General features: G+C 49.1%; 1 protein-coding gene and 1 long non-coding RNA gene across 3 annotated transcripts in view; one reads left to right on the top strand and one right to left on the bottom strand.

Annotated features, from left to right (window-relative positions):
• Positions 1-986: 986 nt before the first annotated feature.
• Tbxas1 (thromboxane A synthase 1) overlaps positions 987-26,702 on the bottom strand; it is a 217,743-nt gene continuing 192,027 nt past the window's right edge. For both annotated transcript variants that reach the window (XM_046434075.2, XM_046434074.2), the window contains 4 exons: positions 11,763-11,854; positions 5,306-5,443; positions 3,976-4,138; positions 987-1,297 (listed from right to left, as the gene is read on the bottom strand). In XM_046434075.2, the coding sequence (XP_046290031.1) occupies positions 1,223-1,297; positions 3,976-4,138; positions 5,306-5,443; positions 11,763-11,854 (468 nt within the window). In that variant the 3' untranslated portion in view covers positions 987-1,222. The remainder of the gene's footprint in view (positions 1,298-3,975; positions 4,139-5,305; positions 5,444-11,762; positions 11,855-26,702) is intronic.
• LOC124086061 (uncharacterized) lies at positions 10,626-26,465 on the top strand. Its single transcript, XR_006849700.2, has 3 exons — positions 10,626-10,756; positions 23,259-23,355; positions 23,462-26,465. It is a non-coding gene; the product is annotated as an uncharacterized LOC124086061 (long non-coding RNA).

Genomic DNA, 26,702 nt, shown 5'->3' with positions numbered 1-26,702 from the left:
GGATGACCCAGAAAAAGTCGTGACAGCAGGTGTGTGGAGAGGGTCATGTGGTCCGTCTGGCCTGGGCCTCCCAGAACTGGGGCCGTTGAGGCAGTGGTGATTTATAGGACGGGGACAGCATAGGGAATAAGGCTGCCTGCCTTCTTCTTTTTTTTTTTTTTGGATACTGGGAATCGAACCCAGGGGCACTTTACCACTGAGCCCCATCCCCAGCCCTTTTTATATTTTGTTTTGAGATAGTATCTCACCACATTGCTTAGGGTCTCAAGTTGCTGAAGCTGGCTTTGAACTTGTAATCCTCCTGCCTCAGCCTTCTGAGCTGCTGGGATTATAGGTGTGTGGCCACTGTGCCTGGCTTTAAGGCTGCCTTCCTTTCTCATGTTCAGCCCCTTCAAGCTGCTCACATGTTGAATAGAGGAGCTTCCCTATTTTATAAGTGAAGAGACTGAGGCACATGGAGGGGAAAAGCCCAGCAACCACACATCTTCTGAGGGCAGATCTGGGATTCAGTTGGCAAGTGCTTTGCTGAAAGTGACCTCACTAACACAATCGTTATTTTTACTAAAATTCACCTCTGTATTTTGATTCCTTGATTAAAATTAAGAAAAGATTTGATGTCCATTAAGAGAGAAAGGATATTTCAGCCCACATTTTTTTTTTATCTGTGGAAACTTATAATAAAGTTGGTATGACTCTACCCAGAAAAGTCAAAGCATAGTAGAGCTTTGGAGTGCTTTTGAATTTGAGTGTATGTGAATATCATTCACTCTCCAAAACTGCACAATGCATGAGAAACTGAAAAAGCTCTGTTCTAGTGCCATCAGGACAGGCTCACCTGAGGGCTCTGTGTGTTCCCTGAACTGTAGAATCCTTCTTGTCCGAGGCCAGGACTTCCTTTAAAACACCATGTTCTCAGTCATTTTGCCAAAACTATACATTCACTTATTTATCCACAATCTTTACTTAAATCAGTGGTTTAAACCCCGTTGGCAGTGTCAAAACCAAGTACAACAAATATTTATTAAGCATGTAGGAAATACCTCATAAATAACCTCCTTTATACTTGCATACCAGGCACCCTCTCAATCATGCCAGATGTGTTTTAAAACATTGGCATTTCCATGTGAGGGTTTTCTTAGAACTTAGTGGTGCCCTTATAAAACACCAGTTTGCAGATACTGTAGCCATGAGATGTTCCCTTCTTTCCCAGACACCTTCTGTGTCAGCGAGACACAATCTTGATGTGGACTCCATTTTTGGGGCCCAAGGCAGATTTTGATTCTAGCTGCAGTGGAACCTAAAATAGAGGAAATGAAAATATTTATCAGAGTTAACTGTAAGCAGGAAAACTTCTTGGAACTGGGCCAGAAGCAGGGTCTGTGAGATTTCCTTGAGATTAACAAATCTGTCTCTTGTGGCCTGGCGTGGGCCCCAGCAGCACACCACTAATGAAATTTTTAAAACATCCCCTTTTTCTGGTGAATAAAATGCCACAAATGAGGAGCGTATCAGGCCCTGCACTTATCCATCCAAGAAATCTGGTTAGGGTGTAGTAATATCTTACTTTTCAAATGAAGAAACAGTTTCAGGATGCCAATCAACATATCTACGGTCACGTGACTAGAACATGGAGAGTAAAGTCTTCCACTATTCTTGCCATCCCTGCGGTCCCCTCACATCTCATTGCTCTCTTTGGGGATAGTGGCTTCAGGCTGTTCTCTGCTCACCCATGCTGTGGTCCCTGATGTTCGTAAAACTTTGCCATGTCTAACTTCAAAGGCAGAGGCCATGATGGATTGGGGTTTTGAAACCCAAAGAACTACTAAAGAAGCCAATTTACACACTCCTGGAGTGTGTGTAAAATGAGGATTCAGTGGCTGATGTGAACCTCAGAGCAAAGAAGTATCCACTAGGTTTCAGTGCTGAGGCCCCAGCTAGGCCTATTTGGATGCCTTTGAGGATTGTGTCAGGCTGGAGAAAGGGTATATGCCAGGAAACAAGATGGTCTGCACCTGGGCAGTGAGCACCCAAAATATGGTCATGCAAGGGACTGAGGTTTTGATTTGATTCGAGTAATTAGATCGTAAATAGCCACATGTGGCTAGAGGCACAGCATGGGTCTAGATGAACTTGAAACAGGAGTTCCAAAAATGGAGAAGTGGGTTGAGGCTGGAAAAATCAGAGAGGGCTTCTGATTTTGGAGGAACTGGGTGGGGCTGTGAAGGTGAAGCCATGGGAGTGGGATTTCTTAGAGGAGGTAGGAGGGATGATGTTCAAGGTGGGGCAGTAGTCCGAGGGCAAAACCCTCTTGGGGTAGAACGTTGGGTGGGAAGTTTCAAGGTGGGCTCAGGCTCATCTTTAATTCAGAGTGAGTTAGAATGGGTTCAGAATGGATCCAGCAGGCCCTGGGGTCTCATGGCTGGTTTTTGTTCTCTTTTTAGTATTTATTTATTTTTAGTTGTTGATGGACCTTTATTTTTTTAATTTATTTATATGCAGTGCTGAGAATCGAACCCAATGCCTCACACATGCCAGGCAAGTGCTTTACCACTGAGTCACAACCCCAGCCCTCATGGCTGGTTCTTGAGCTGAGGGATGTATTTTTGGACATTGATCTGGATATTTGTGTCTGAAAAGCCCCAAAAAGGAAGTAGTTGACCCTAGAATACTGAGACCATCAGATGCCGTGTCCTTCCTCTCAGTTTGACCCCTCACTTGTTCCACCCTTACCATCAGCCCTTGGTGGATATTTTCATTGCAGGGCCTCAGTCTTTGTGTACTCCAGCCAAATCCATCTTCCTCCACACCCGCCTAGCCCAGTTTGTGTGTCAGAGGCACTGCCAGTCTCCAGATCTGGAAACATTATTGTCTGTCACTGTGTCCTTATCAGTCCCCTTACACTGCCTGTTCAAGTCTGCAGCTGTGCAGAAGGGTTTCCTGGTGGCAGGACCACGCGTGCTGAGAGTCAGTCTGCTATGCAGGGAGGTAGCTTGATGTCATGCTGGAGCACTTGGGAGTGTAAAGGTTCTAGGTTTGAACCCACCTTCTTTTTGGCCAGTCACACATTTGTCATTAGAATTTGTTGAATGAACGAGTGAACAGTGCCATGGCCTGACATGCAGCTGGGTACTGGGCACAGTACCATTGACCCTGCCCTTACTGAGTCTGCAGTCCAATTGTGTGACCTCAGGAAAGTCACTTAACCTCTTTGAACTTGGTTCCTCATTTAAAGAATGGGGATAATAAAACCTACCACAAAAGGTGGTGGTTTAAGCTTCCCGGCTACCTCTGGGCCTAGAGTGTGGGTGAGAGGGAGGCCGGGACGGGAAGGTAGGGGCAGGCGCGAGAAGGTCCCAGATGGGTAAGGGCAGTGTCTGTGGGCCTCACTGGAACTTCAGGTGTGAAGGTATATGTTGCTGGGGAATGTGTGTCACCACGTGTGACAGGGACTGAGCTGAGGCAATGGGGGACAGGAGAGTGACCATCTGTACAGTGGGGAGGGGAACATCCTCCAAGGAACTGAAGCCCTTCTGCTTCCCATCCATGCACAGAAGACTATAATGCGTTGGGGGAGCCAGAGAAGGTGCAGGACAAGCCACGCACCCCAAACCCTTCAAAGGTGGAACATTTCACAGCCACACACACATCATCTGGCTTCTCTGCTGAGGAGGGAAGAGCTGTAGCGACAGGAGGCCCAGCCCGAGTGTACAGAGCAGTGATCTCAAGGGCTCACACATCACGGGGCCCCTACAGGCAGGTTTTTGTCCAAGCCCGAGTATTAACTCACAAGATTCTCACTTGGAGAGGTGGAGGGTATTTTTCTAATCACCCCCTTTTACAGATCAAGAAACTGAGGCCCCGGGAGGTTAAGGAGCCAGCACCAGCCCTCACACACAGCCTGAGGCTGCCCTGGCTGACTAGCTATGGTGCAGAGAACTGGAGTGACACCCTCTCCCCAGAACAGTGGGCCCTCACCTGAGTCTCAGGGCAGGCTTCGAAGCAGAATTTGCTCAGGACATGGAACAGTGTCAGCTTGACCTCCAGCAGCCCCAGCCGGATCCCAAGGCAGCTCCGGGGGCCGGCCCCGAAAGGCAGGTATGTGAAGGGCTGCCGCTGCCTCTGGGCCTCTGCTGTGAACCTGAAAGTCAGTATGAAGGTCAGTGTTGGCCCGAATGCCTGCTCCCTTCCATCTGAAGTCCCTCCTTCTGGCTGAGCAGCCCTTCATCTGAGCCCCCGTTACCCCAAGTAGGCATAACCCCTGCATGGTTTCCTGCAGGACTCTCCCTAAGGCTCTGGGAACTAAATGAATCCAAGTGGTAAATCGCAGTCCTGACCTGGAGCCAGAGGATGACGAGGCATCACCCATCTCCTTCCTCAGTTAAGTCCCTGGACACCAGCTACTGTGCTCCCTACAGACCTCCCAGGGCCTATCCTGCTGTCTCAGTTGCCTCCCCTACCACACTGGCTTTGCTGATCTGACCACCTGAAATTTGAATCACTGGGACTTATGATATTTGGACACCAGAGGTCCTTCCTTGGAATTGCTGAATCTGCTACCAAATTGTAGCATTTGCCAGGTGTGTTGCGCCAGTGGAGCTATGGGACCATCACGTTTTGTAACAGCCAACTTGCTTCTTACTACCTCTTACTTGGGTGCTGTTGGTATTTCTTGATCTTTAACTGTGTTTCTAGGACCTGCTAAGCAGTGGGATATAATTTTTCTAGATCCCACTGCCCAGGGTTTCCTAGTGACCCTGTTGTACAGTTGGGCTAGGTCCAGATGGTGCCATTAAAGGTGAAGACACAATGGCTGTCTGGCCAGCTCTGCTCCTGCAGATGGCAAAGGGAGGGCTAGCGATTGATTCTGACTTGTGGCAGGGTGTGGAGGCCTGCTTGGGCATTTTAAATCACAGAATCTAGAAATGAAATTAGATAATGGACCAAATCCATGTCAGGAAAAGGAGGAGGATCCAGGTCTCATGAATGTAGATGGCAGGGAAGTTTAGCTGACACTATAGGATTGTGTTGAAACGACTGTTTCCCTCCAGTGCACACTCAAATACCACCCCACACCCTGCGTCCTGCTTGAACAAATGGAAGAGATTGTTCTTTACGTGCATCGCTGCTGAATGTCAAATCTCTGGATTCAACTTGGGGCATTTTAAAATGTTACAAATGATGTCTGAATTGTCATGACCTTTGACTTTTGGAGGGACAACTGCCTGCACTTTTCTCTGTCACCTCCGCTGAGGAGTCTCAATCCCACAAACATGGCTCAGGGCCCATTTAACAGGGTAGTGCTCACCTTTTAGGGTCAAAAGTCTCAGGGTCCGGCCAGTGCTCGGGGTCATGGTGCAGGGCACCCACCGCTGTCTCCAGCACGGTGCCTGCGGGGATGCGCTGCCCCAGCACCTTGCAGTCCTGCGCTGCCTCCCGCGTGAACCTGCAGAGATAGGCAAGAGAGCTTGCAGGTGGGTGGGCTGCAGCAGACGGTGTAGCCAATGTGGAGTGTGGAATGAGGCAGGGGAAGGAGGCCCAGCCCCCATCCCGTGAGCCCTCTACTGCCCAGGAGCCTCTAGTCTCCAGGCTCCTCAGGTGTGCCTGGCCTTTTCTGCAAAAGCCCGCAGCCACCCCTCTGTCTATCCATCAAGGAAGCAGTGGAGCGCCCTCTGTGTGCTTGGGGTTGGGGGTGCAAAGATGCCTTCCAAGGGCTTGTTCCTGGCAGAGGCGTGGAGGGTAGTTTTTCAGTTCCTCCCCTTCTTGTCTTCTCCCTCAGCTTCTTCAGACTGTCCTCGCTCACCCCTTGCTTTGTCCCCTCCGTGTCACTGCCTAGCCTACTCTCCAGCTTCTGTCTCCTCCCCCCGCCAGCAGACGGTCCTCATGCAGAGATTGCCAAAGACCATTTGGTGGGTACTCTTCCTCTTCCTCGGCCTCCTGGGCCACTCTTTCCTTGCACCTTTCTTTGTTTTGGTTTTTCTTTGGAAATAATTTTGAACTCACAGAGCAGTTGAAAAATAAGCTGCTTCCTTTTCCTCCTCTTCCTCCCCTTCTCCTTCTCAGTCTCCTCCTCCTCTTCCTCCCCTTCTCCTTCTCCTTCTCATTCTCCTCCTCCTCTTCCTCTTCTTCCTCCTCCTCCTCCTCTTCCTCCCCTTCTCCTTCTCATTATCCTCCTCCTCCTCTTCCTCCTCCTCCTCCTCCTCTTCCTTGTCTTCCTCTTTCCATCTACTACTTGATTTTTAATGACATCACTTGCTTTGGTTTTCCTCCTGCGTGACAGGAGTTCCTTCCCCTCCTCTCTTTAGTAGGTTCCTCTGATTCTTCAACCTCTTATACCTGGTGTCTCCTATAATGTCACCCACACTCATGACTTCCGCTACATCCTGAGGCCCCTTCCCCAGCCCCAAACCAAACCGCAGGTTCCTATTTCCAGCTGCAGATTAGACCTCTCTCCTGGGCTGTTCCACAGGCTCCTCAAAGTTAAGGTGAGCAGAACCGCTGCAACAGTCGCCCACCTCCCCTCCTGGCTCTCCTCCAGCGGTTCTGGACTCTGCCCTTTCTGCACATTTGCCGTGAGGCTTACTTAGTGGACGATCTCATTTTACTGCCTCCTCCTCCTTGATTGAGAGCTTGGTCTTTTTTCTTCCAATCCAGTTTTCTGGCAGCAACCAGAGTGGCTTGTCAATCTTGTTAGGAGAGAGCCCTGGAGCTGGGCAGGGGTCCCAGGTGTCTGAGGCTGTGTGGCCCCAGAGTGGAGACTGGAGTCAAAGTTAGTGGCCAGTGAAGCTTGTAGCTGAATGTCAAGTTCAGTGGGTGTAATGGAGCCATGAATAGGAGAAGAAAGCAGGAGATCAGAACCCAGGAAAACTGGGAACAGTTTGGGGTGCAGTGAGAGCCTTTTGGGGAGCATTTGGGATTAAGGCCTGAAGTAGGTTGGGGCACTAGGGCCACCTCAGGCTACATCGAGGGCTGAGCTGAGGGTCTATGGACAGCTCCTGGGGCTAGTGAGACCATACCCCAAGGTGACCCCGGGCCTCCTCCATGAGCCTGCCTGTGAAGGCCCTTTTTGGGTCCTGAAGAGTTCTAGTAGGTTGAGTTCTAGTGTCCTTATCTCACCTTGGTTTCTTACACCGAGCTCCCGTTACCCAAGAACACGGGAGCAGCTGCACAACCCAGCACAGCGCTCATGGAAGCTTTGCCTTGCTCGACATGGACAGAGATGCACCTGAGAATGGAGCCTCCAGTTTCGGAGCAGCATAACTTTACTCTTGGGGCTGAGCATGGCCGCCCCTTGGGTCAAAGTGTCTTTCTGCCTCTTCCAGAAAATTCTTGCCCAGGAAGATAAGCCACTACACCAAGAAATAACTCCACTGTTTGCTTTAGAAAGTAAAGCAAACTAATTTATCTGGGCAAGCAGCTTTCCTATCAGAACAATAGATTGCTCACTTGAGATAAAACAGAGGAGTGTCAACTATCAAGCCTCCCTTTAATACCCTCGCCTCCCTATAGCTACCAGCCCCTAAACAGTTGTGTCCTAGACTCAGCCCCATTTCAATCATTTTCACCTTAAACCTCTGGAGCCTGACTTTAAACCCTATATAATGCCCTCATTCTGAGGTCCTGTTAAATGAATATGCTGTTACACTTTAGATCTAGAATTTCCCAGAAACAAAAGTTGAGATGGAAAGCCAGAGAACCTCTCATTTCCTCAGTTTGGATTACAAAAATGTAGAATTCTAGATTTTTGGTTTAGCACAAGCTTCTAAGAGTTCTGGCCATACTTTGTTTGGAATTTTAAAAGATGGGACAAAACCTTCGGGACAAAACCTTCAGGACAAGGGCAGAGTCACAGCCACTAGCTTCTCTGTATCACATTGCCCTTTCCCACCTGCCCACCCTCTTCCCAGCTACTTCTGGGAATATGGTGTTAGAAGTTTCTTTCTGATTTCAACATCAGCCCGCTTACTAGGCAGGAGGATTCCAAGTTCTAGTCCAGTCTCAGTAACTTACAGAGACCTTGGGATTATAGGTGTGCATCACTGTGCCCTTACTAGGCATGGACCACAGTAAGGAAACAAAGCCCACTTCCTCACCTTCGATGTTTCCTAACAGGAGGGCTGGTGGGGGTGCCAGTCACGGCCCATGTCAAGGCTTGGTCTCCAACACACTTTCCCTTGTAGAGGAGGCCTGTTTCCCCAACCTGACTGGAATCTCAGGGATGCACATCCCTCCCCCCTGCCAGCCTACCCCTGCTCATTTCTGTACCACCCCGACTCCCCCCACCAAGTGCCCAGAATCAATGGGAAATCTCCTGCATATTAATCCCTAAAACAGAACATGAGGGTGTCTGACTATAACAGCCTCAAAGCTGATGTGTCAGCTGCTATGGTAATTCTGGAATATTCTAATGCCAGAACTGACCCTGGTGAGGTTGGATTTACTCATTTATTTATTATTTTATTGTAAAATATAAATAGCATAAAACCTACTATTTGGACCATTTTTAAGTGCACAGTTCTGTGGCATTAAGTCCATGCCTATTGAACCACCATTACTGCCAGGTCTTTTCATATTCCCCAAGGGAGACTGTCCCCATTAACTACTGACCTCCTTCCCCTCCCCCAGTCCCTGGAACCCACCTTTGTGCTTTCTGTCTCTGTGAGTTAGATTGCTCTATAAGTCCTGTGAGGTTTACCTAAAGGAAATTGGGGTTCTCCATTGTCTGCCTCTCTGCAGATAACTGCTTCTGCTAGAGAGGAGGAGGTCTGGTCAGGTTGTCATGCTTGATGGCAATGGCATAATGCCATTTGTTTTATTTTTAGGGTAGACTATAGAAGTTTGCATACAAATCTAACATTTCTGGAAGAATGCCTCAACTTGTACTAGTGTCTTCTCAAGGGACTTGGACTCGGGCAAAGAAGGATTCCTTTGGATCCTTCTTTATTTTTTTTAAAGTATAAGCAAGTTATTTTGGTAATATAATCACTTCAAAAATTAAAAATAATTCTATGCTGGCTTTTACTTCAAATCTGCCCCCCTCCCCCGCCCAGCCCTTTTTATTTTTTGAGAGAGGGTCTCTGTGAGTTACCAAGACTGGCCTAGAACTTGGAATCCTCCTGCCTCAGCCACCTGGGATTATAGGTGTGCACCACTCTGCCCTGAAGCTTACCTAAATGCCTTAGAGGAAATATAATTATTACATTAGTTATGATAATACCCTGCTCCTGCTCATAAAAGAAACCAAGAGCAAATGTGAGGCTCCTCTCTCTGTTCTCCTCTGTTTTAAGTTTCCCTTTAAGACTGGAATAGTTAAGATGCCAGGAAGGAGACCCTATTCAGATCCTGACCTACTCATGCAGGAGCATGTGCCTGGGATGGTAGCAAACACCCACACTAAGACCAGGGCAGGGGTTTGTGAAGTTGTAACCTGTCCCAAAGGGGACAAAACAGGCCATCCCCTGGCACCTGTGCTTTTTCATCTTTACCAGAATCAGCTTTGACCACTGGAGGCTGGCTAGTAGGGCCCGCCCGTCCAGTGGCTGGGTCTCCTGCCTGGCTGGACTAGGCCTCAGGAGAGGCCTGTGGTCAGCTGAGTGGTACTGTGCCCAAGTGGATTCATTCAGATCACTAACCAAGAATTGTCACATTTTCTACACTGAGTTTCTTCTGTGGGTGAGTCAAGCTGTGACAGTGCTCAGGAGAAGTCACCATGCATTTCTGGGAGAAAGTAAAATAAACAAAATGCTCACGGTCCCTATATCCCCCTAAATGTCACACTGCCCCACCCCTTGTGTCTGCTGTCTGGTGGGGGTTGAAGGCTGGGGGGGTGAGCTGCCAAAGAGCTGGCCTGGACCAAGCCCAGCGCCTTGTCCCCTCTCCACAACCCTCATGCTGTAGCTGCCTAGAGATGCTTCCATATCTATTTTCCTGGAGTCTCTTCAAGTTTTTGTGGGTGGGGCCAGCAGCACAGGTGTCATGGGAAAGAGAAGCCCAGAGCCAGTGTGGGGCTTTCCCAAGATCCCCCAGTGCACTTCTATAGGGGAACTTTAGTCAATGCACCCAGATTCTCTAGGTATCTCAAGATGGTCTCTGTGGTATGTTGATTCAATTGAGATCATGGGCAACCTGGTCCCCAGAGCAATGACTGTACCAAGTGACTCTTTATTAAGGGGTTGCCAAGAGAACTGACCATAGCATTTGTGTGTCCCCACACCTGTCCAGGTTGATTTTTCTATTTTAGAGGCCGTTCACTTTGTTCTTCAACATGCCACCTACATGAGGTCTCATGGGGTGAATTCCTGATTGAGTTTAGATCCAGGAAATAGTGTGTCTTTAATCAGTTTGTAACTTTCCTCCCACTGGGGAGCACAACTGTTCAACTCAGCTGGTTCCGCTCTCTGCCAGGAACCTCAGCCACCACGCAGAGGTCTGACCCCAGTTAGCAGCCATCTCTGAGCCCAGTAAGGGCCTTTTAAGCAGACTCATTCAGTTTTATCACTGACTGTTTTGTTTTGAACTTCATTTTAATGTGCATACCACTGCCCACAGTCCCCTTGGAAGAAAGCTGGATATAAATCATGAAGGAGGAGGGAGGAGGAGAGGGCAGGAGGCGAGGAGGGGAGGAAAGATTGGAAAGCAGTTTGTTTGAGGCTCCCAAGAAAATTAAGAAAGAGCCACGGAATCAGGTCTTGATGCTGGTGTTGGCAGAACCCCTGACTCACTGGCCTCTCATACCAAGACACCTGGCATGCACACCACTGTAAGTTTTCGTATTTGCTTCTGAACTTGAACATCTTGCATAATATCTATAGTCACACTCTTTGTAATGCTTTTGGTTTGAAATATCACTTTGAGATACCCTCAAATCTTCCACATTTTCTCTTTAGAAATGGCAAAAGGTACCTCCATATGGTCTCTGTGGTATGTTGATTCATGGAAGTGCTGACTGGAATTCATGAGATACAATTAACTGCCTGTGCTTCTTCTGTTTCTATAACCTGAAACCTGGCCACAGTTTTGCTGCTGTTGAGAGCCTGTGGACCAAGGTTAAGTGCCCTATTCCAAGAGGAGCCCCCTTTGGGGAAAATTGAAAGAAACAGATTTGATTCCTACTCCCAGGGCACTTACAGGTTGGCGTTGCTGACTGTACGTTAGTGACATGTTATGGGGTGGTAAAAGTGTGTCGGAGAATATAATATGAAGTACCATTACTGCTAAAAGTGCTGGCAGGGGAGGAGGGGCGACAGGTGAGTCAGATGTCCTTGGCTGGGAAGTCTTGTCTAGGGGTTTGGAGGATGTTACGGGTTGGAGCTGTTGGACACCAGGGAGGAGCATCCCCAGCCCTGGATGATGTTGTCTCCAAGGGCAGGGACTTTGATCTGCTTTGTATCCAGGCTGACTTCCCAGTGCTTGGCAAAGTAGATGCTTAATAAACAGTTGCTGAATGAATAAATGATTAGACAGGGGCAGTGGCGAACTCCATCAAAGGCAGGAGGCCAAAGAGATTGGCTTGAGTCGGGGAGGAAGACTACATTAAGGAAAGACTGGTGATGCTTCGAGAAGGTGGTTAACCTACAGCAGAATGGGCCAAACATCTGGGGCATTGTGCCTGGTGCCACGGGAGACAAAGGAACCCAGGACTCAGACTTTGTCATCAAGAGCATATGTGATAACACAGCTGGTCACAGGCTGGAACCAGTGAGGGTTCCAAACTGCGATGCTGAAGGGACCCAGAGTGCAGGGCAGGGTGGGGGTTGCACACATACCTGAATGCCGGTGGGTACATCCTCAGGGTCTCTGCGATCACCATGTCCATATAGGGCAGGCCTTCCTGGAGGCTGTGGTACTCAGGGGCCCTCTAATGCAGGGTAGAGACAAGGGAAGAAGGTCGTGTTAACTGGAGCCCCACGGCACTATGCCTTTTTCATGAACTTCAGAGTTCCGCTGCGACCTTAGCAAACACTCAAGTGAAAAACCCACAAGATGAGAAGTAGATGCCATCCAGGTGGCATCAGACCCGCGCTCCACATGTTCTGTTGCACTGAACTTCGCAGTGCTGGACATTATGAGCAGGTACAGTCTTGGACTTGGGTGAAAGTAACATAGATTTTGTTCCCAAATTACAGCAGCAAGTTGCGTTTATTAAGACCTGATGATGTGGCTGACTGTGTTCTGCACATCAATTACCCCTTCAAACCTCCCAGCAGACCAATGAGGAAGCTGTTTTCCCATTTCTTAGATGAGAAAACTGAGGGTGAGAGAGGCTGTCACTTGGGTGGAAATCGGTACATCCCAAAGTTAGAAGACAAATAATGAAATAGTAAAGAAGAAAAAAATGTTTGCAACATTTATAAAATCTTAATAGTAACAAAAACCCAGAGAACTCTTATAAATCAGTAAGAAAAGAACTCACTAGGGAAGCTGTTGAAAGGATGCTCATAGCCAAACCGAAGAACTACAAGTGGTCGTGATGAGAAACCAAAGTAAATCAATGAGATCCCCATTTTCACACAGCAGATTAGGGCAAGTTGGGAACGACTCAGATTTGGGGGGGGTTCAGGTATTGGGGGATCCTAGCATCACTCCCTGACTCTCACCCACAGTTGAAGGGGGGGGGGACATATTGCAGGTGGGTGGAGCAGGATGTGGGCACACCAGTGGGTGGGGTGGGTCAGGGTGGAGGCACCGGAAGTTTATTCACTGCTCAGTTTATTCACTGCTGGCCTGATTTCTGCAAGGGAGGACTTCCCCTGGCACTCCCAGCCTCTCACCACACTCCCCAGGGCCAAGTGAGTCGGTTGGTAGGTCAATTAGCTAACACTAATCCAGGAAGGATCCCCACGGTGGAGGGGGGGCTTTCTTATGTCCCCGCCCCTCCCCGGAGCACCATGAGATAGTCCTCCTGGACAAGTTCATTCTGCCACCACTGCTTCCATAGATAGGTTCGGGTGGCCTGGCTCCCCTTGCAGGGGGGAACCACTTAAAACCTGGGAGCCACCATGTGACTTAATCTCCCAGTGATTTCCCTGGGGGCAGTAGCAGTACTGATGCCTGTGAACCTGCTAGAAATGCAGAGAAGGTAGAAGGGACAAAGGTGGCAGAAGGGGCAGGGCCAGGATGCACGGAGTCTCGAAGTCCATGGTAAAAGTTTTAGCTAATCTTTGGTGGTATAGCTGTTCAGTATGGTGCATCTGTTCTTGATGCCCCTGAGTCAAGTTGCAGAATCCTTATAGTTTAATCCCAGGTCTGTATGTTTGTGAATTTGGAAGACAAGTGAGGAATTAGACTTTGTGATAAAAAAATAACAATGATTGGTTTTCTCAGGGCGCTCTCATCTCATTTCTGGGTACTGTTCCTTCCTTAGGATCTCGCACCTTCACACCACACTTCCCACTTCCACTGCAGGCCACCAGGGCTGCCAGATGAGCTCTGAGCAGTGGGAAGGGCCCTGTGCTTGGGGGCTGATGCTCTGTGGGCGCTGTCTTAGAGTCCTAATAACTTCATCTTTTCTTTTTGGTACCAGGAATTGAACCCAGGGGCGCCTAACTACTGAGCCACATCCCCAGCCCTTTTTATATTTTATTTAGTGAGACTGTCTCACTAAGTTGCTTAGGGCCTTGCTAAGTTGCTGGTTTTGAACTTACAATCCTCCTGCCTCAGCCTCCTGAGCCATTGGAATTATGGGCATGTGACACCACCACGACTGGCATAACTTTATCTTTGAGCCTGTGTTTTGGAAGAAAGGGAGAGGTTTATCTGCACCATTAGTGGCACTTCCTCCTGCTTTTTGAAGAGAGGCCCTCACGTTTCTACTTTGCTTTGGGCTCACAAATTATATAGTCAGCTTGCAGACTATGATTGGCCAAGGAGAAAGGGAAAAAGGAGCGTTGTGTAGCAGGCAGAAGTTGAACACGGGTTGAGCATGAGCTGTTGGTGGCCACCTTCTGCCTCGGGGATTAATGAACAGAAAACAACAGTTGGCCTGGGAAAGAAGACACAAATTAGACAAGTGGAGGGAGGCAGAGGCAAAGGACAGGGAGACTTTTTCCTGGTGTCTTCCCGAGCTCTGGTTCCCCTTGGCCATCTGCTTTTTGGCAAGTAGCCTGGGGGTAGCATCTCAGCGCTCTTCTAGCAAATTCTCACTTGTGGCCAAAGTTAGCATCTGAATTCTGTTATCTGCAAGCAAAGGAGTCTTAACAAATGCAAGAATGTGCAAGAAAGAAGAAAAGGAAGGAAGAAAGGAAGGGAGGGAGGGAGGGAGGGAGGGAGGAAGGAAGGAAGGAAGGAGTGATTAAAAAAAAAGAAAAGCAAAAAGAGAAAAGAAAACAAAAGAAACAACACCGAATCTAGAAGCCATGCTCCCAGCAGGTTCATAGTGTAAGTTCCCAGTGAAAAATATAAGCTGTCAGGGTTTGTCAAGGGAAGTTGTTAAGATAGGCTGATTATAAAACCAAAGTCTCCATCCACTCTTCCTCTGGATGGCTTTCTGTGTTTCTAGCTTCCTACTCAAGGTTCACACGTGACCATCACCTTGGCCTAGTGGGTCTGGGTGCGCCTGCGCATCAGAACCAGCTGGATGGCTTTTAATCCACATGGGCACTTGGCCCCACTCCTCAGGTATTAGATGCGTGGCCCGGGGTAGGGACTGGGCACCAGTTCTTTTAAAGCTTGTCTGCGACATGAGTGCCTCCACATGGGAGGAGTGGAAGGCAGGGGTGGAGGGAGGCCCCACTATGCTCTAGTGTAACCCAAACAAGGCAACAAAGGTCAAGTTCCCATCCCAGGTGCAGACCCTGCGTCCACCCATCCCTATTTGCTGGCCTGTAGTTCTTGCTTTGAACCTCAGTGATTCAGGGTCCTGAGCCAGTCCTGCCAGCAGAGGGCAGCAAGCGTATGGTAAATGAGGGTTCCCCATTCCTGAAAAGGACCTTAGAAATCATTGCATCCAAATTCTTCAGATAGAGATGAGAAAAAAAAGGAGATGCAGAGAGGAAAGCCTTGGAGCCCCAAATCTCACGGAGAGAAAAGTGCTCCTTTCATTTAGCTCTCCCTCAGCGAACACCTCATGCCAGTCAGGCGCTGGGTTCTGGGATCTGGATATGACAAGGGCCCTGGCCCCTTGGAGAAACACACTTCCAAGCACATCATGGTACTAGATGTGTAAAGTTTTCTAGAATGGGCTTTGGAGGAGTGGAAGGCTAGTTCTTGGGAGACCATTTATTTAGCCGTTCAGGAATTTGTATGGAGTCAGCACATACTATGGAGCAGATACTGTGCTAGGCCCAGGAGGTGTGACTAACAACACTGGCTCTTTTACTCCCTTGAGACTCTCTCTCTCTCTCTATCAGGATACAATCCAGTGGATGAGGAGGATGGAAAACAGATGAAGAGCATGCACCCCAGACATTTGGGACCTAGGAGGCTGGGGTGAGGGGGCAGGGACCAAGGTCTACACTGAGACCTTTCCGATGAAAAGTGGGTGGGTTTGTTTTGATGTGTGTTCAAACAAACCAATGAAAAACAAATACCATGGATCAATCAGGGGACTTTGAAACCAGCTGGATATTTGATCCTTTAAAAAAAAATTATGGCCCATTTTGTTTTTAGTGTAATGATGGCATTGGGGTCATGTTTTAGAAAAGACTTCTCATTTTAAAGACATATATGCTGAATATTGACAGATGGCTGGATATATATGATGTCTGAATATTTTTAAAAGTTGGAAGTGGAGGAAGAAGAGTGTGGAAATCAATGAAGCTGGGTGGCTCCAGGTGGGTCCTATTGAGGTGGGTGACAGGTAGAGAGCCTTCTAATTTATAAATGCTAACACTCTGCATAATAAAAAGGTAAATAAAAAATTTAAGTGACAATAGTGAATGGAACACCTATTCAGAAAACCCGAGGTGTGTGTACAGAATGTCAGGCTGGCCGAGTGGATCAGGGGCCATTGTGAGCTGGCCCTGGAGAGTGGTCGTTTGCCAGGCAGAGGGGCAGAAAGGCATCTCATGAGGGCAACCGCTTGGGCCAAGCCTGAAGATGCTGGAGGACACAGGTGTGGCCCTGGGTGGGAAGCACATGGTGGGTGGTGGCTGCCAAGAGAGGAAACGGGGATGGTAGCTGGTATGGATGCTGCGTATTTTTCTTTGGCACCTAGAAACCCTGAAACAAAAAACTGGGGTGGGATCTAACTTGGGTGAAGAGGGAGAGGAAGGAAGTGCCTTTCCTTGGAAGAAAAGGCTGGCGGCTCACTCAGCCTGTCGAAAATGGAAGCAGCTTCCAGGCAGCCAGGCAAACAGGAGGACAGGAGCCCCAGGCTGAGCTCTGGGGCACAGTCTGTTAGGTGCCTTCGGCCTCCACATGCCCAGGCCCCCTGTCAGCAGAACCCAGCAGATGCATTACTAAGAGCTAGTCAGGGCTCAGGCAGGTCTGCAAGCCCTTGTGGGCCAGGAAAACTTGGTGGACTGAGTAGGATATTCTCCAGTTCCAAGCCAGGCAGCATGCTAAACTTCAGCGCTTCCAAAAGATAAGGTTAAAAGTCATTCCCAGGGATCTCCCTGACTCCTGCCGCAAAGGCCAAACTACTCAGAATTTGGGAAGAATCTGCAGCCTCTCTCCCTCACCCTGGCTGTGTCTGGGGAAGCCACCTGATCTGGCCAGGGTAGGCAGGGTTCAGATCCCGGTGGATCACCTATCAGCTGGGACCTTGGGCCAGTCACCAGGGCAACATGGACAGGTCACCATGGCTGCCGGTTGGGATCATGATGTTGTCCCTCCCATCTGGCAGTGTAGGGCAAATGAGATGACAAAGGCAAAAGTCCCTGGAAAGTTAACGGGCCTGACCAGCAGGGGATACTTCTGTTGGACATATTCAGTGGCAGGAGCTCGTTTTCTCTGGAGGCCTCTGTCTTCGGTATTGAATCACTCTATAAAGATGTGTTAGGAAGAAAGCAATTTAAAGTCCTATTGAATTCATCTCAACTGGGACTTATTTTATCAAATAAATGTGCCCTTAGAAGGTTGAAAATTAAATATTGGGAAAAACAGAAAATAAAGAAGTAAGTGGCATCTTTGCCTTATGGTTTACATTCTCAAAACAGAAATCCTTTATTTTCAGGGACACTGATTTATATGTAATCTTCAGTGACACTAACTTCTAATTTTATTTCTAAGGTTCTTGGTCTCCTAGACTTTCTGTCTCATAGCAGAAGATCTCTAAACCAACGTTGAAATGCTGTAGATAGACCAGAGAACTTTGTGGAAAATCTATTGATAAATCTTTTTAAGCAGGAAATAACACTGTCCCCTCTCCTACCAGTCTTGCATTTCTATACTTAGGGTCTTTATTTTTCAGTGCCGGGGATTAAACCCAGAGGTGCTCTACCACTGAGCTACATCCTCAGCCCTTTTTATTTTTTATTTTGAGACAGGGTCTTGAAATCACCAGGTTAGCCTTAAACTTGTGATACTCCTACTTTGGCTTCCCAAGTAATAGGGATTACAGGCTTGCACCATGCTACATTTAGATTTTTGTGTATTATTCTCTCTGAAAGACACACACACACACACACACACACACACACACAGCTACACAGAGTCACTCATGTACTTATACATATACCACACACTGGATATGACCTGGAATATAAATGAGAAAAAGAAAAGAAAAATGTCACTGCTTCCATAAAGATTGTCTCCAGACCTAACAGAAAAATTCTTTCCTGTTTTGCTAAAGGAATCAGAAGCAGGGGTGGCTTCAGTACTGTCCTTGCTGAGCAGTAGCCATAGCAGCATCAAATGCATGTGTAAGGGCTCTGCCATACCTCACTGGCCTGGGTACCTTGCAGAGGGACCAAGCGGGGCCAGCCTTTGCTCTCTAAAAGCAGGGAATTAGAAACCCTTTAAGCATGGGGACAGCTAGGGGCCACACAGCTATATGAAGAAGAAAGATTTCCATGCGCTTTGATTCCCTGAGGAACGTAACTATCATATGAAACCCATCCATGGAAAATGTGGTCACCTCACTTTGCCCTTTTAACCACAAGATGAGAAGCAAGACCCCTCCCTGGCAACCTGAGTTTTCCTGGCCACTGAGGGAGGTTGGTGGCCTCCTGACTGATTCTCTGACTTGGGAGGCCAAGATCCTCGCAGCTCTGACAGTTTGTCTTTGAGATTCCATAGATCTGTCATTGGAGGTCATTGGGGTCCAGTGAGCTGTTTCAGGCGGGGAGTGAGAGGCCACTGAGGGTTTGGTTTTGGGGGGAAGGTGTGAAGAGTCTTCTGTCAACATCACTGGCAATGCTCAGAAAGGCGCATGGGCTAGCTTAAAGAATTTGGCAGATTTGGATGTAGAAATGTTCCTAAACCTTAGACAAGCACCTGGGATAGTGTATAGAGCATCTGTTTATATCTACTTTAAAAGAAAAGAGACAGAACCCATCTCATACAAACTCAGGGATCATCCCAGGTGCTCCTGGACATTAAGGGATTAGGTGTGGGGATGTGATAAATGGCCGTGGCCACCCTGCATCCTGCACACACATCCCAGGGGTGTCAGTCCTCTGCTCAGGGCCCTGGGTGGAGCGTTGTCCATCCTGCTGACCCACTTTAGGATTCCTGTCTTCAGAGGTCTGTGATGATTACAGCCTTGCTTTGTGCAGAACCGTGTTGCTCACCGGATGGTTCGTACGTCTATTCCACTTGGTCCTCACAACTGCACTGTGAGGTAGGTAAGGAGACTTGTCTATTTTATAAATGAAAAAAGTCAGAGATTCACACAGTGAATGGCTTAGCCAAGGCAGAGTGAAACTGAATCCAGGTGTTCAAGTTCCAAGCCTTTCCCACTCTGCCCTGCTCCTGGGCCTACCTTTCTTCCCTCCTCCCTCTCTATCTTCTTTCCTTTCCTTTTGTGCATTTTGTGGAAGAATAACATACGTGTAGAAAAACAGCACAAACAGGAGTGTAGAGTTTTCACAAGGTATAAACACACCTGTGTAGCACTGTCTGGACCAAGACAGAACATTCCAGAACATTGAGTCCCCCCAAGACCCCTTCACGAGTAAGCTGATTTCTAACACACAGAAGACTTTTGCATTTTTGCCTGAGCTTTCTATCAGTGGAATATCCAGCGGGCAGGCTTTTCCCATCTGCCTGTTTTCTTAGTGAGATTCTTCCATGTGGTAGGTAGCTGTGGTGGTGTGGAGCTATAGTTGTTGTGTGTTCATTCTTGTGTGGTGCTCTGCTGTGCGCTGCCACCATGTAACCGTGTATTCATCCTTTCAACTGTCAGTGGACATTTGAGATGCTCCCAGTTTGGGGACCATTTTGAATAAAGCAGATGTGAATATTCTTGAATACGGTTTTTGGTGAACATGTGCACAAGTTTCTTTTAGGTATATACCCAGGAGTGGAATTGCTGGGTCCTATGAGATGTGTATTTCCAGTTTGAGTAGCTATTTCGAGCAGTTTTACAAACTGGTCGTTCATGCTGTCTGAATTTTAAGGGTGACTTCTAAAACAGCTTGTTGACATCTAGTTCCTCTGTTTACTCTGTGGGTTCCTTCTCCTTTCCTCTCCCAGCCCCCTCCAGTGCTCTGAAGTCACCATTATCTCTATTCCAGGAAAGAGTTGAGAGAAAGAAATAGGGCACTATTTTGGGAGCTGAGTTATTTATTCCTATAGAAAGTGTGTGTGTGTGTGTGTGTGTGTGTGTGTGTGTGTGTTGGGGGGTAGGAACAAATAAGATACATCTAATTACCTAATTTGAAAGAATTGTCCCAATTATCAGATGCAAGCACTCATCAGCAAAAATGCATTCCAACACCAAGTAGATTTGAGTCTTTGAATTATCTGTTGTTTTGCAATATTTAGGATCATTCACAGTTGATTGTTTTTGATGCTTAGAGAAATAAGTTCCTAAGTAAATGACAGTTAAATCACCCCGGCTGCTTTCTCTGCTTTGGGGAGAAAGAGTGGACTGCACTTAATATGAAGAGAAAATGAGCTTCTTCCCTCACTGCACAGGAAGGCTTTGCTCCCCCCCTGGGCTGGGGGCAGGGAGGGGTAGATAGCTGTGACCCCAGAGCAAGAAAAACTGGCTGTGTGTTTAGGAGACCCTTTAATTGTTCATTCAGTGATATGTTATTATGGTGGGGCCGCTGAGGCCTTCGATGAGGAGAGGTGACACATTGGAAATGCTACCTGTGCTCCGACAAGGTCCTGTTGGAGTGGTGAGGAGAGAGCAGGGAAGCGGGTCAGTGAGAGCAGGCCACCGCCACCGTCCAGCCTCCAGCTACCTGTTAGCCACACGTCCCAGCTGTCCCTGTCGTTGCTGGGCTCCGCGGTCAAACACTCTGATTTAATTGGTCTGGATGGGGCTTAGGACTTGGTATCCCTGTCCAAGCTCCCCAGGGGACTACCACATGTGGCCTGGATACCACAATCGTTGCTATAAACGAAGACTCACCCGGGAGAGGGGTCAGCAAATGAAGGGAGATAAGAGCCATTTCCAGGCCGCCTTCCTGGCTGGCTGAAAGGAAGACGGAAACAGGGCCTGTCGAGGTGCAGGAGGAGCTTGGTGGTGGCAGGGTCATGCTGGAGGCTCTGGGTGGACAGCAGCTCATGCCAAAAGTGGAAAAGTGACAGTGTCCAGCTCAGCCACACAGAGGTGGATGAGTCCTTGGGGACGAGGCTGAGAAAGAAAAGCATGGAACTGAACCTTCAGTGCTGCCCAGGAAAACCTAATGGCTGGACAGTGGGGGACCTCGGAGGACGCTTCATATTGCCTCTTGGATGGGGCTGGGGGTTGGGGATGAGGAGAAGCCAGTGTGTTGTCCACTGGGGGAGGGGGAGGACAGAGTGGGTACCAGTGAGGTCAAGGGATGAGCAGGCAGAGAGGGGACTGAGCACCAGGGAGCAAGGTGACCATGATAGGCCACTCTCCCAGGTGCCCTGGAAGGACCAGGGAACCCCTGGGGAGACAAGGGCATCCTTGCATGTCTGTGGGGCAGTATGTGACAGGAAAGTCCACGCAGCTCCGAGAGGGCAACCAGGCCAATGGTGTAAGGCCCAGAGAAAGACCCTGACAACTCAGGCAAGGATTTTCCAGTGACCACAACTTAGCCACGGAAGAGGTGGGCCTCTGCTCACTGGGGATTTTCAAGACCAGTGACAGAGCACCTAAAAAGGTCACTGAAGGATCTTAATAGGCCCCTCATCAATAGTCACTTGACATGGGTGACCTCATGGTGCCTTCTATTTCTGGGTTGTTCTGAAACATCACAGCCATACCTCGTCCACCCAGGGACAGCCTTGTGACTTTAGCAGATCCTGGCCACTCTGTCAGGCTGAATAAAGGTCATGGGAAGGCAGAGAGTGGTCAAGTAGCTCTATCTACCCCCACCCTCCCAGGCACGTCCATCCCTCCTTCCTGCGTGAATCTCGTTGATAATTCAGCCTCAGAGTCACAGTGCCGGCCACTCACTGTTTGGGGAAACGGTAAACAAAGATAAGAGTGTTAAGCACTGGAATTTATTTTTTATCCACTTGGCCTAAAAGCAACTGCGTGTTAAATTTAGAAAGCTGGTTCCAGACCCCTCCTGCTTCCTGCCCCCTCTTCACCGCCCATGCTCAGAGCGTGCTCTCCGCTGACCGTGGAATATGAAATGTGTTTGTAAAGCCCAGGAGCTTTTCGCGGCTGCCTGCCTGGATGTTTATAAAAATGTATCATCGGAGGGCCTGGGAGACGGGGGCCATTTCCTCTGGTCCCGGCTCCTGCTCACCATTCCAGCAGTAGCCAGAGCTGCCCAAATATTTACCCAACTGTCCTCCCAGGCAGGGCCCCAGACCCTTCTGTCTCATGCTGTCATTAGGTGGGACAAGCCCCAAGGGAAGTAGCAGCAACTCCAGCCAACCACCCTAGGTGTGTTGACAGGTCTCCCTCACACCCAGAATCCACCACGGAGGAGCTCTTTTTTCTAGGTGTGGGTTAAATCCCTTTGCAGTCAAGGAGAATCCCTTTCGTTGACCTGGAATTCTGTTGCTATGAATATGCTTTGAAACAGATGAGCCATTGTCTGGCCTCCGAATTTTCTGGTTGGAAAGAGATCTCCACCGCGATACAATTTATTGTAGCGGGATTTTTTTTTTTTTTCAGTTCTTCTTCTATTCCCTGTCGCCCGCTCTGTCCATTTTCACAGCTTAGGATGTAAGTGAGGAAAGCTAAGCCCAAGCTGGAAAGGGAACAGAAACAAAAAAACCTCACCTTTGCCCAGGAGTGATGGCCAGAAGCCTAAATGGCGTCGGGTACCAGATTTTAATGATTGCTGGAAGTAAGGTGCGTTTGTGTGGCCAGCAGAAGAGAGAAGAGTTGAACCCATGCTCCCGGCTGGCACTGGTGATTAGTCATGAGACAGGACAAAAGAAAAGAGCAGAAGAGACTTGGCAGTTACAGCAGTTCAGCACTACCATTGTGTGAATGAGTAACCATAGCCCAGAGAGGCGAAGTGATTTGCCCAAGCTGCACAGCAAGTAAGGGCCAGAGGCAGTATTAGACCACAGACTCTCAATGCTGGTCCAGTGCTATGCTTCTGCTTCATTGCACTAGAGAGAGACGATGAAACCACAAGAACCAGGATTAAGAAAATAATAATAACCAGGATACCAGAGCAGACGGTGTCGTCAGTGTTTCATGTCTAAGAAGTTACCGAGCATGCTTCTTGGGTCACTGTATGAAATCCCAAGGAAGACAAAGGACTCATGAGAGGAGTGGGGTCCATTTTAGACCAAGGCAGCAGGAGGCGAACTTGGGTGGTGTGATTTTCTATTTCTTAATACTCTGTTCACAGGGTACCTCGATTCGTCCAGCCCAAGGGACTTTGCATACTGTTGGGTGGTATGGACTTGCCAAATAAAATGTAGGATGCCCTTTGAAACTTCTTTCTCCCCCAGATTTCTATGTTGAAGCCCTCACACCATTGTGATGGCATTGGAGGTGAGACCTTTGGGAAGGAGGTGAGGTTAGGTGAGATGTGAGGGTGAGGCTTCCATGACGGGGTGGATGCCCTTAGAAACCCAGGAAGAGACACAAGCTTCCTGGTTTTCTCTCTGCCTTTCTGTCTCTGTCTGCCTCTGTCTCTCTCTTCTCTGGGAAAGCGCTGAAGAAAGGCCATGTGAGCACACATTGGTGGCCATCTGCCACCAAGGAAGCAAACCCTTACCAGGAACTGAATCTGCCAACACCTTGACCTTGGACTTCTGTCTTCCAGAACTGAATACCCAGAAATAAAGATCTGTTGATTGAGGCACCAGTCAGTGGCTGCTTTGTGATGGCAGCCCCAGCTAAGAAACTAGAGAAACGTATAAGTACGTCCCAAATATTGTACCGAACATATTTATGCTACAAAAACATCATTCATTTTTTATCTGAAATCCGAATTTAACTGGATGTTCTTTTATTCTTGTTTACTAGTCTGGCAGCTCTAGGTGGTGGCACTGTTCATGCTTCATTGAAAGAGATGTGGTTGGACCCGTGCTCCCAGGGGCGCCTGATGGGAGACCAGTCAGCAAGCGAGAGTGGCAGAAGTGAGGAGCCTATGTGGGCCCAACCCCCCATCCCCTGGATCTGGAACCACAGCCCAGAGAGGTGAAGTGACTTGCCCTCACATTTGCTCACATAGAAACTCTCATTTGGTTCTTTTCTAAAAAAATAAATCCATTAAATCAGCTAAGCTTTAAAATATACCCAACCCTAGTTAAGGATAAGTTTTTAGGTTAAAAAAAAAAAGGTCTAGGGAGTCATTCATTGTTTTTCTCTTTTATACTGAACTCCTGAAGGTTTGAGCTCATGATTGGCAGGCAGCATTGGAAACTGAAGAGCAGAGGCGGGTGGGTCTGGCAGGGCCAGTGACGGGGCCTCATCAAGGTTGCTTGCTCATCTGTAAACTGGGGAGAAGTCACACAAGGGTCAGAGCGAGGGTCCCCTGTTAGGGAGGGTTTGTTCAGAGGCACTGTTTGTCTCTTCTACTTTGAGACACATAATCAAATTCGTTTCTTAAAGGGCTGTTTCTGACCCTGGGAGTCCATGAAGCAGATGTTATCCAAGCCCAAGCAGGAGATAGCTGTGCCAGAGAACTGAGCCCCCCACTTCAGGGGGACCCCTAGGGGGAGATGCCTCAAGAAGGGCCCTGTCCTGTTGGAGGAAGGTGGAAGGTACTATTGGGTGAATCCTACAGGATGTGGCCGGGCTACCACTGAGCCTCCAGAAGCAGGCCCAGCCCTATAACTGGACCCCTGTAGGGGTGGCCAGGGAGGGCTGGCTGGGAACCCCCTGCATCACCCAGCACACCCTCTCTGCCCACGTTATGCTGGCAGGCCTGAGCCTGGTTCCTGCAGATGAGGAAGCAGGGCAGTCATGTCCTACGGCTCTGGTCTGCCTGGGCCTTGGCTGTCACCAACAGGGCCCCCTCAGGAAGCAGGCACTGCAGGGGGACCTGCCTGGGGCCAGACTCTGCACTGGCAGCTAGGAGGGAAGAGCCATGGTCCTGGGCTTGGCGCTGTGTCCTTGTTTCAGCATCCTTCTGACTCTTGGTGTTAACTTCGTGCCCTCAAGTGTGAGGTCCCCCTTGAACATGTCCCATGAGAGGAGCCAATGGCAGGCCATGGCCAGCAAGGGCCTCTCATAACCATGCCTGTGAGGGCTGCTTGCCCCAACCTGCTTGCTCTTCCTAATCCAGCTTCTGAGGACATGTGTGGTGGCCTCCTTGCCCTCGGTGGCTCTGCGTTAACCTCTGGGCCTGTGCAGGGCTAATGACACCCTGGGCCAAGGGCTGGGCCGAGGCATCTGGGGTCTTCTCACATGGCACGGGAGGAAATGGTGGCTCAGAGCCGAGGTGGCAATGCGAGGGCTGAGGGCCGGGGCTGAACCCAGGCCTATCCCCAGGGCTGCCTCGGACCCTTCCTGGTAACCACCGCCCACCTCTTCCACCTGAGACCTTTTTCCGCAGCTGGTGGCTTTCAGTGAAAGGATCTTCTTGCTCAGTGTGGCCTTGACACTGGGAAAACTAAGTGAGGACGGGCCCCAGAGAGATGGCTACGGCGAGCTCCCCACAAGCATGGGCTGATGGTTTAGACATTAGGTGTGAGACAATGCAAGAAGGTTCAGAGAAGAAAAGTTGGGTTAGGAGAGCCTTAACTCAGTCAGCGCATTAATCCCCTGATGGGATTGACTGAGTGGTAGCTGAGGGCAGGTGGCTGGGGGAGTGGGAACTGGGGGCGTGGTTTGGAGTACATATTTGTATCTGGTGAGTGGAGAGCTCTCTCTCTGCTTCCTGATTATCACGTGAGCCACTTCCCTCCACCACACTCTCCGCCATGATGTCGGGCCTCACCTTAGGAATGGAGCCGGTTGTCTGTGGACTGAGATCTCTGAAACTGTGAGTCCCCATAAACTTTTCCTCCTCTACAGCTGTGCTGGTTGGGTCCTTTAGTCACAGCAGCAAAAAAGCTGACTAGAACAGTGGGCCTCCCTCTCTTCAGCGCTGAGGGCCAGTGGGTGAGTCAGAATGAGGCTCTTGGGGAGGAAAGGGTTTTTAAGGATTAAATTTAGGGGTGCAAGGGGACTTAGTAAATCACCGGCAGCACATGCCTCAGAACCCTGAGAGCTCTTCCTTACTTTCCATAGAACTGGAGTTTGCATGGTCGCTCAGTCGCTGCAATGCTGAGGGGCCACCCTGGCCTGCTGTTGGCAGGTTCAGCTGCAGGTGAAGGGGAGCTGCCTCTCACGGGGGCCCAGCTGATCCTCCCCCTCATACCAGATTACCAGAACAGACATGGAGGACGTGGTGGGAGAGCTACAGGCTGCTCCACACATCCTTCTGTGCCGGGGCCAGGTGCTGTGGGCTCCCAGCTAAAGCCCTCCCCATGTGCCAGGCGCTGGCCAGCAGCACCCCAAGACTTCTCACAGGGACTTATTCAGGGGCGCATCCCTTTGCAGGCAGCCTTTCTGGAGGACAGGATTGCTGGGCTCCCCAGGGCTTCAGCCCAGTCCCAACTCTGGGCCCTACTTTAGTTTGGGTTTTCTTATCTTTGCTGTTGGACTGTTCTAATTGGAACAGAACCCAAGAGAGCGGGCCTTCACTCCCCACCCGGGAAGAAGGATTCTGTTGACTTCCTGTCTTTATGACTTTTATTTATTGATAGTTTTTTTTTTTTTTTTTTTTTTGAGAAACCAACACTGTTTTTTCTCATAAGAATTTTATCTGTCCTACAAGGATCCCCTTAGCAACCTGCGTGACTCCTTGGATGTTGATAAGCTGCCTCTGCCATCACCCTGACGATCATTCTGCTGGGGTGGTCGCCTGGTGCCTGTTGTATACCCAGCATTGTTCTAGGGGCCGGTTGGTCCCTGGGAGGGAGGAGCCCAGGGACCTCCTGGTGGGTGGAGGAGGTGTGGGCATTGTGGCACCATGGAGGCCATGGGGGGGGGGATGGGCACCACTGTGGCCAGGACCTGCTCAGGGTGGGGACTGGAAGAGATCATCAGAAAGACTTCCCAGAGATGAGGCTGATGCCGAAGCAGTTTTCAAAACGCATTCGTGTTCTTTCACACAGAAACAATAAAAGCACTTCAACAAGGTTTTGGAACAACATTGAAACAAGTTCCATAGCCGCAGCACCGTTTATTGCCATTTTATTGGAGTGTGTGCTCTGCG

Source organism: Marmota monax, unplaced genomic scaffold (assembly GCF_021218885.2).
Source record: "Marmota monax isolate L192 unplaced genomic scaffold, Marmota_monax_Labrador192_F-V1.1 WCK01_AAM20220418_F8-fsc00122, whole genome shotgun sequence".
Taxonomy (NCBI): domain Eukaryota; kingdom Metazoa; phylum Chordata; class Mammalia; order Rodentia; family Sciuridae; genus Marmota; species Marmota monax.
The sequence above is the reverse complement of the archived record's forward strand: the minus strand, read 5'-3'. Positions and strand labels throughout refer to the sequence as shown.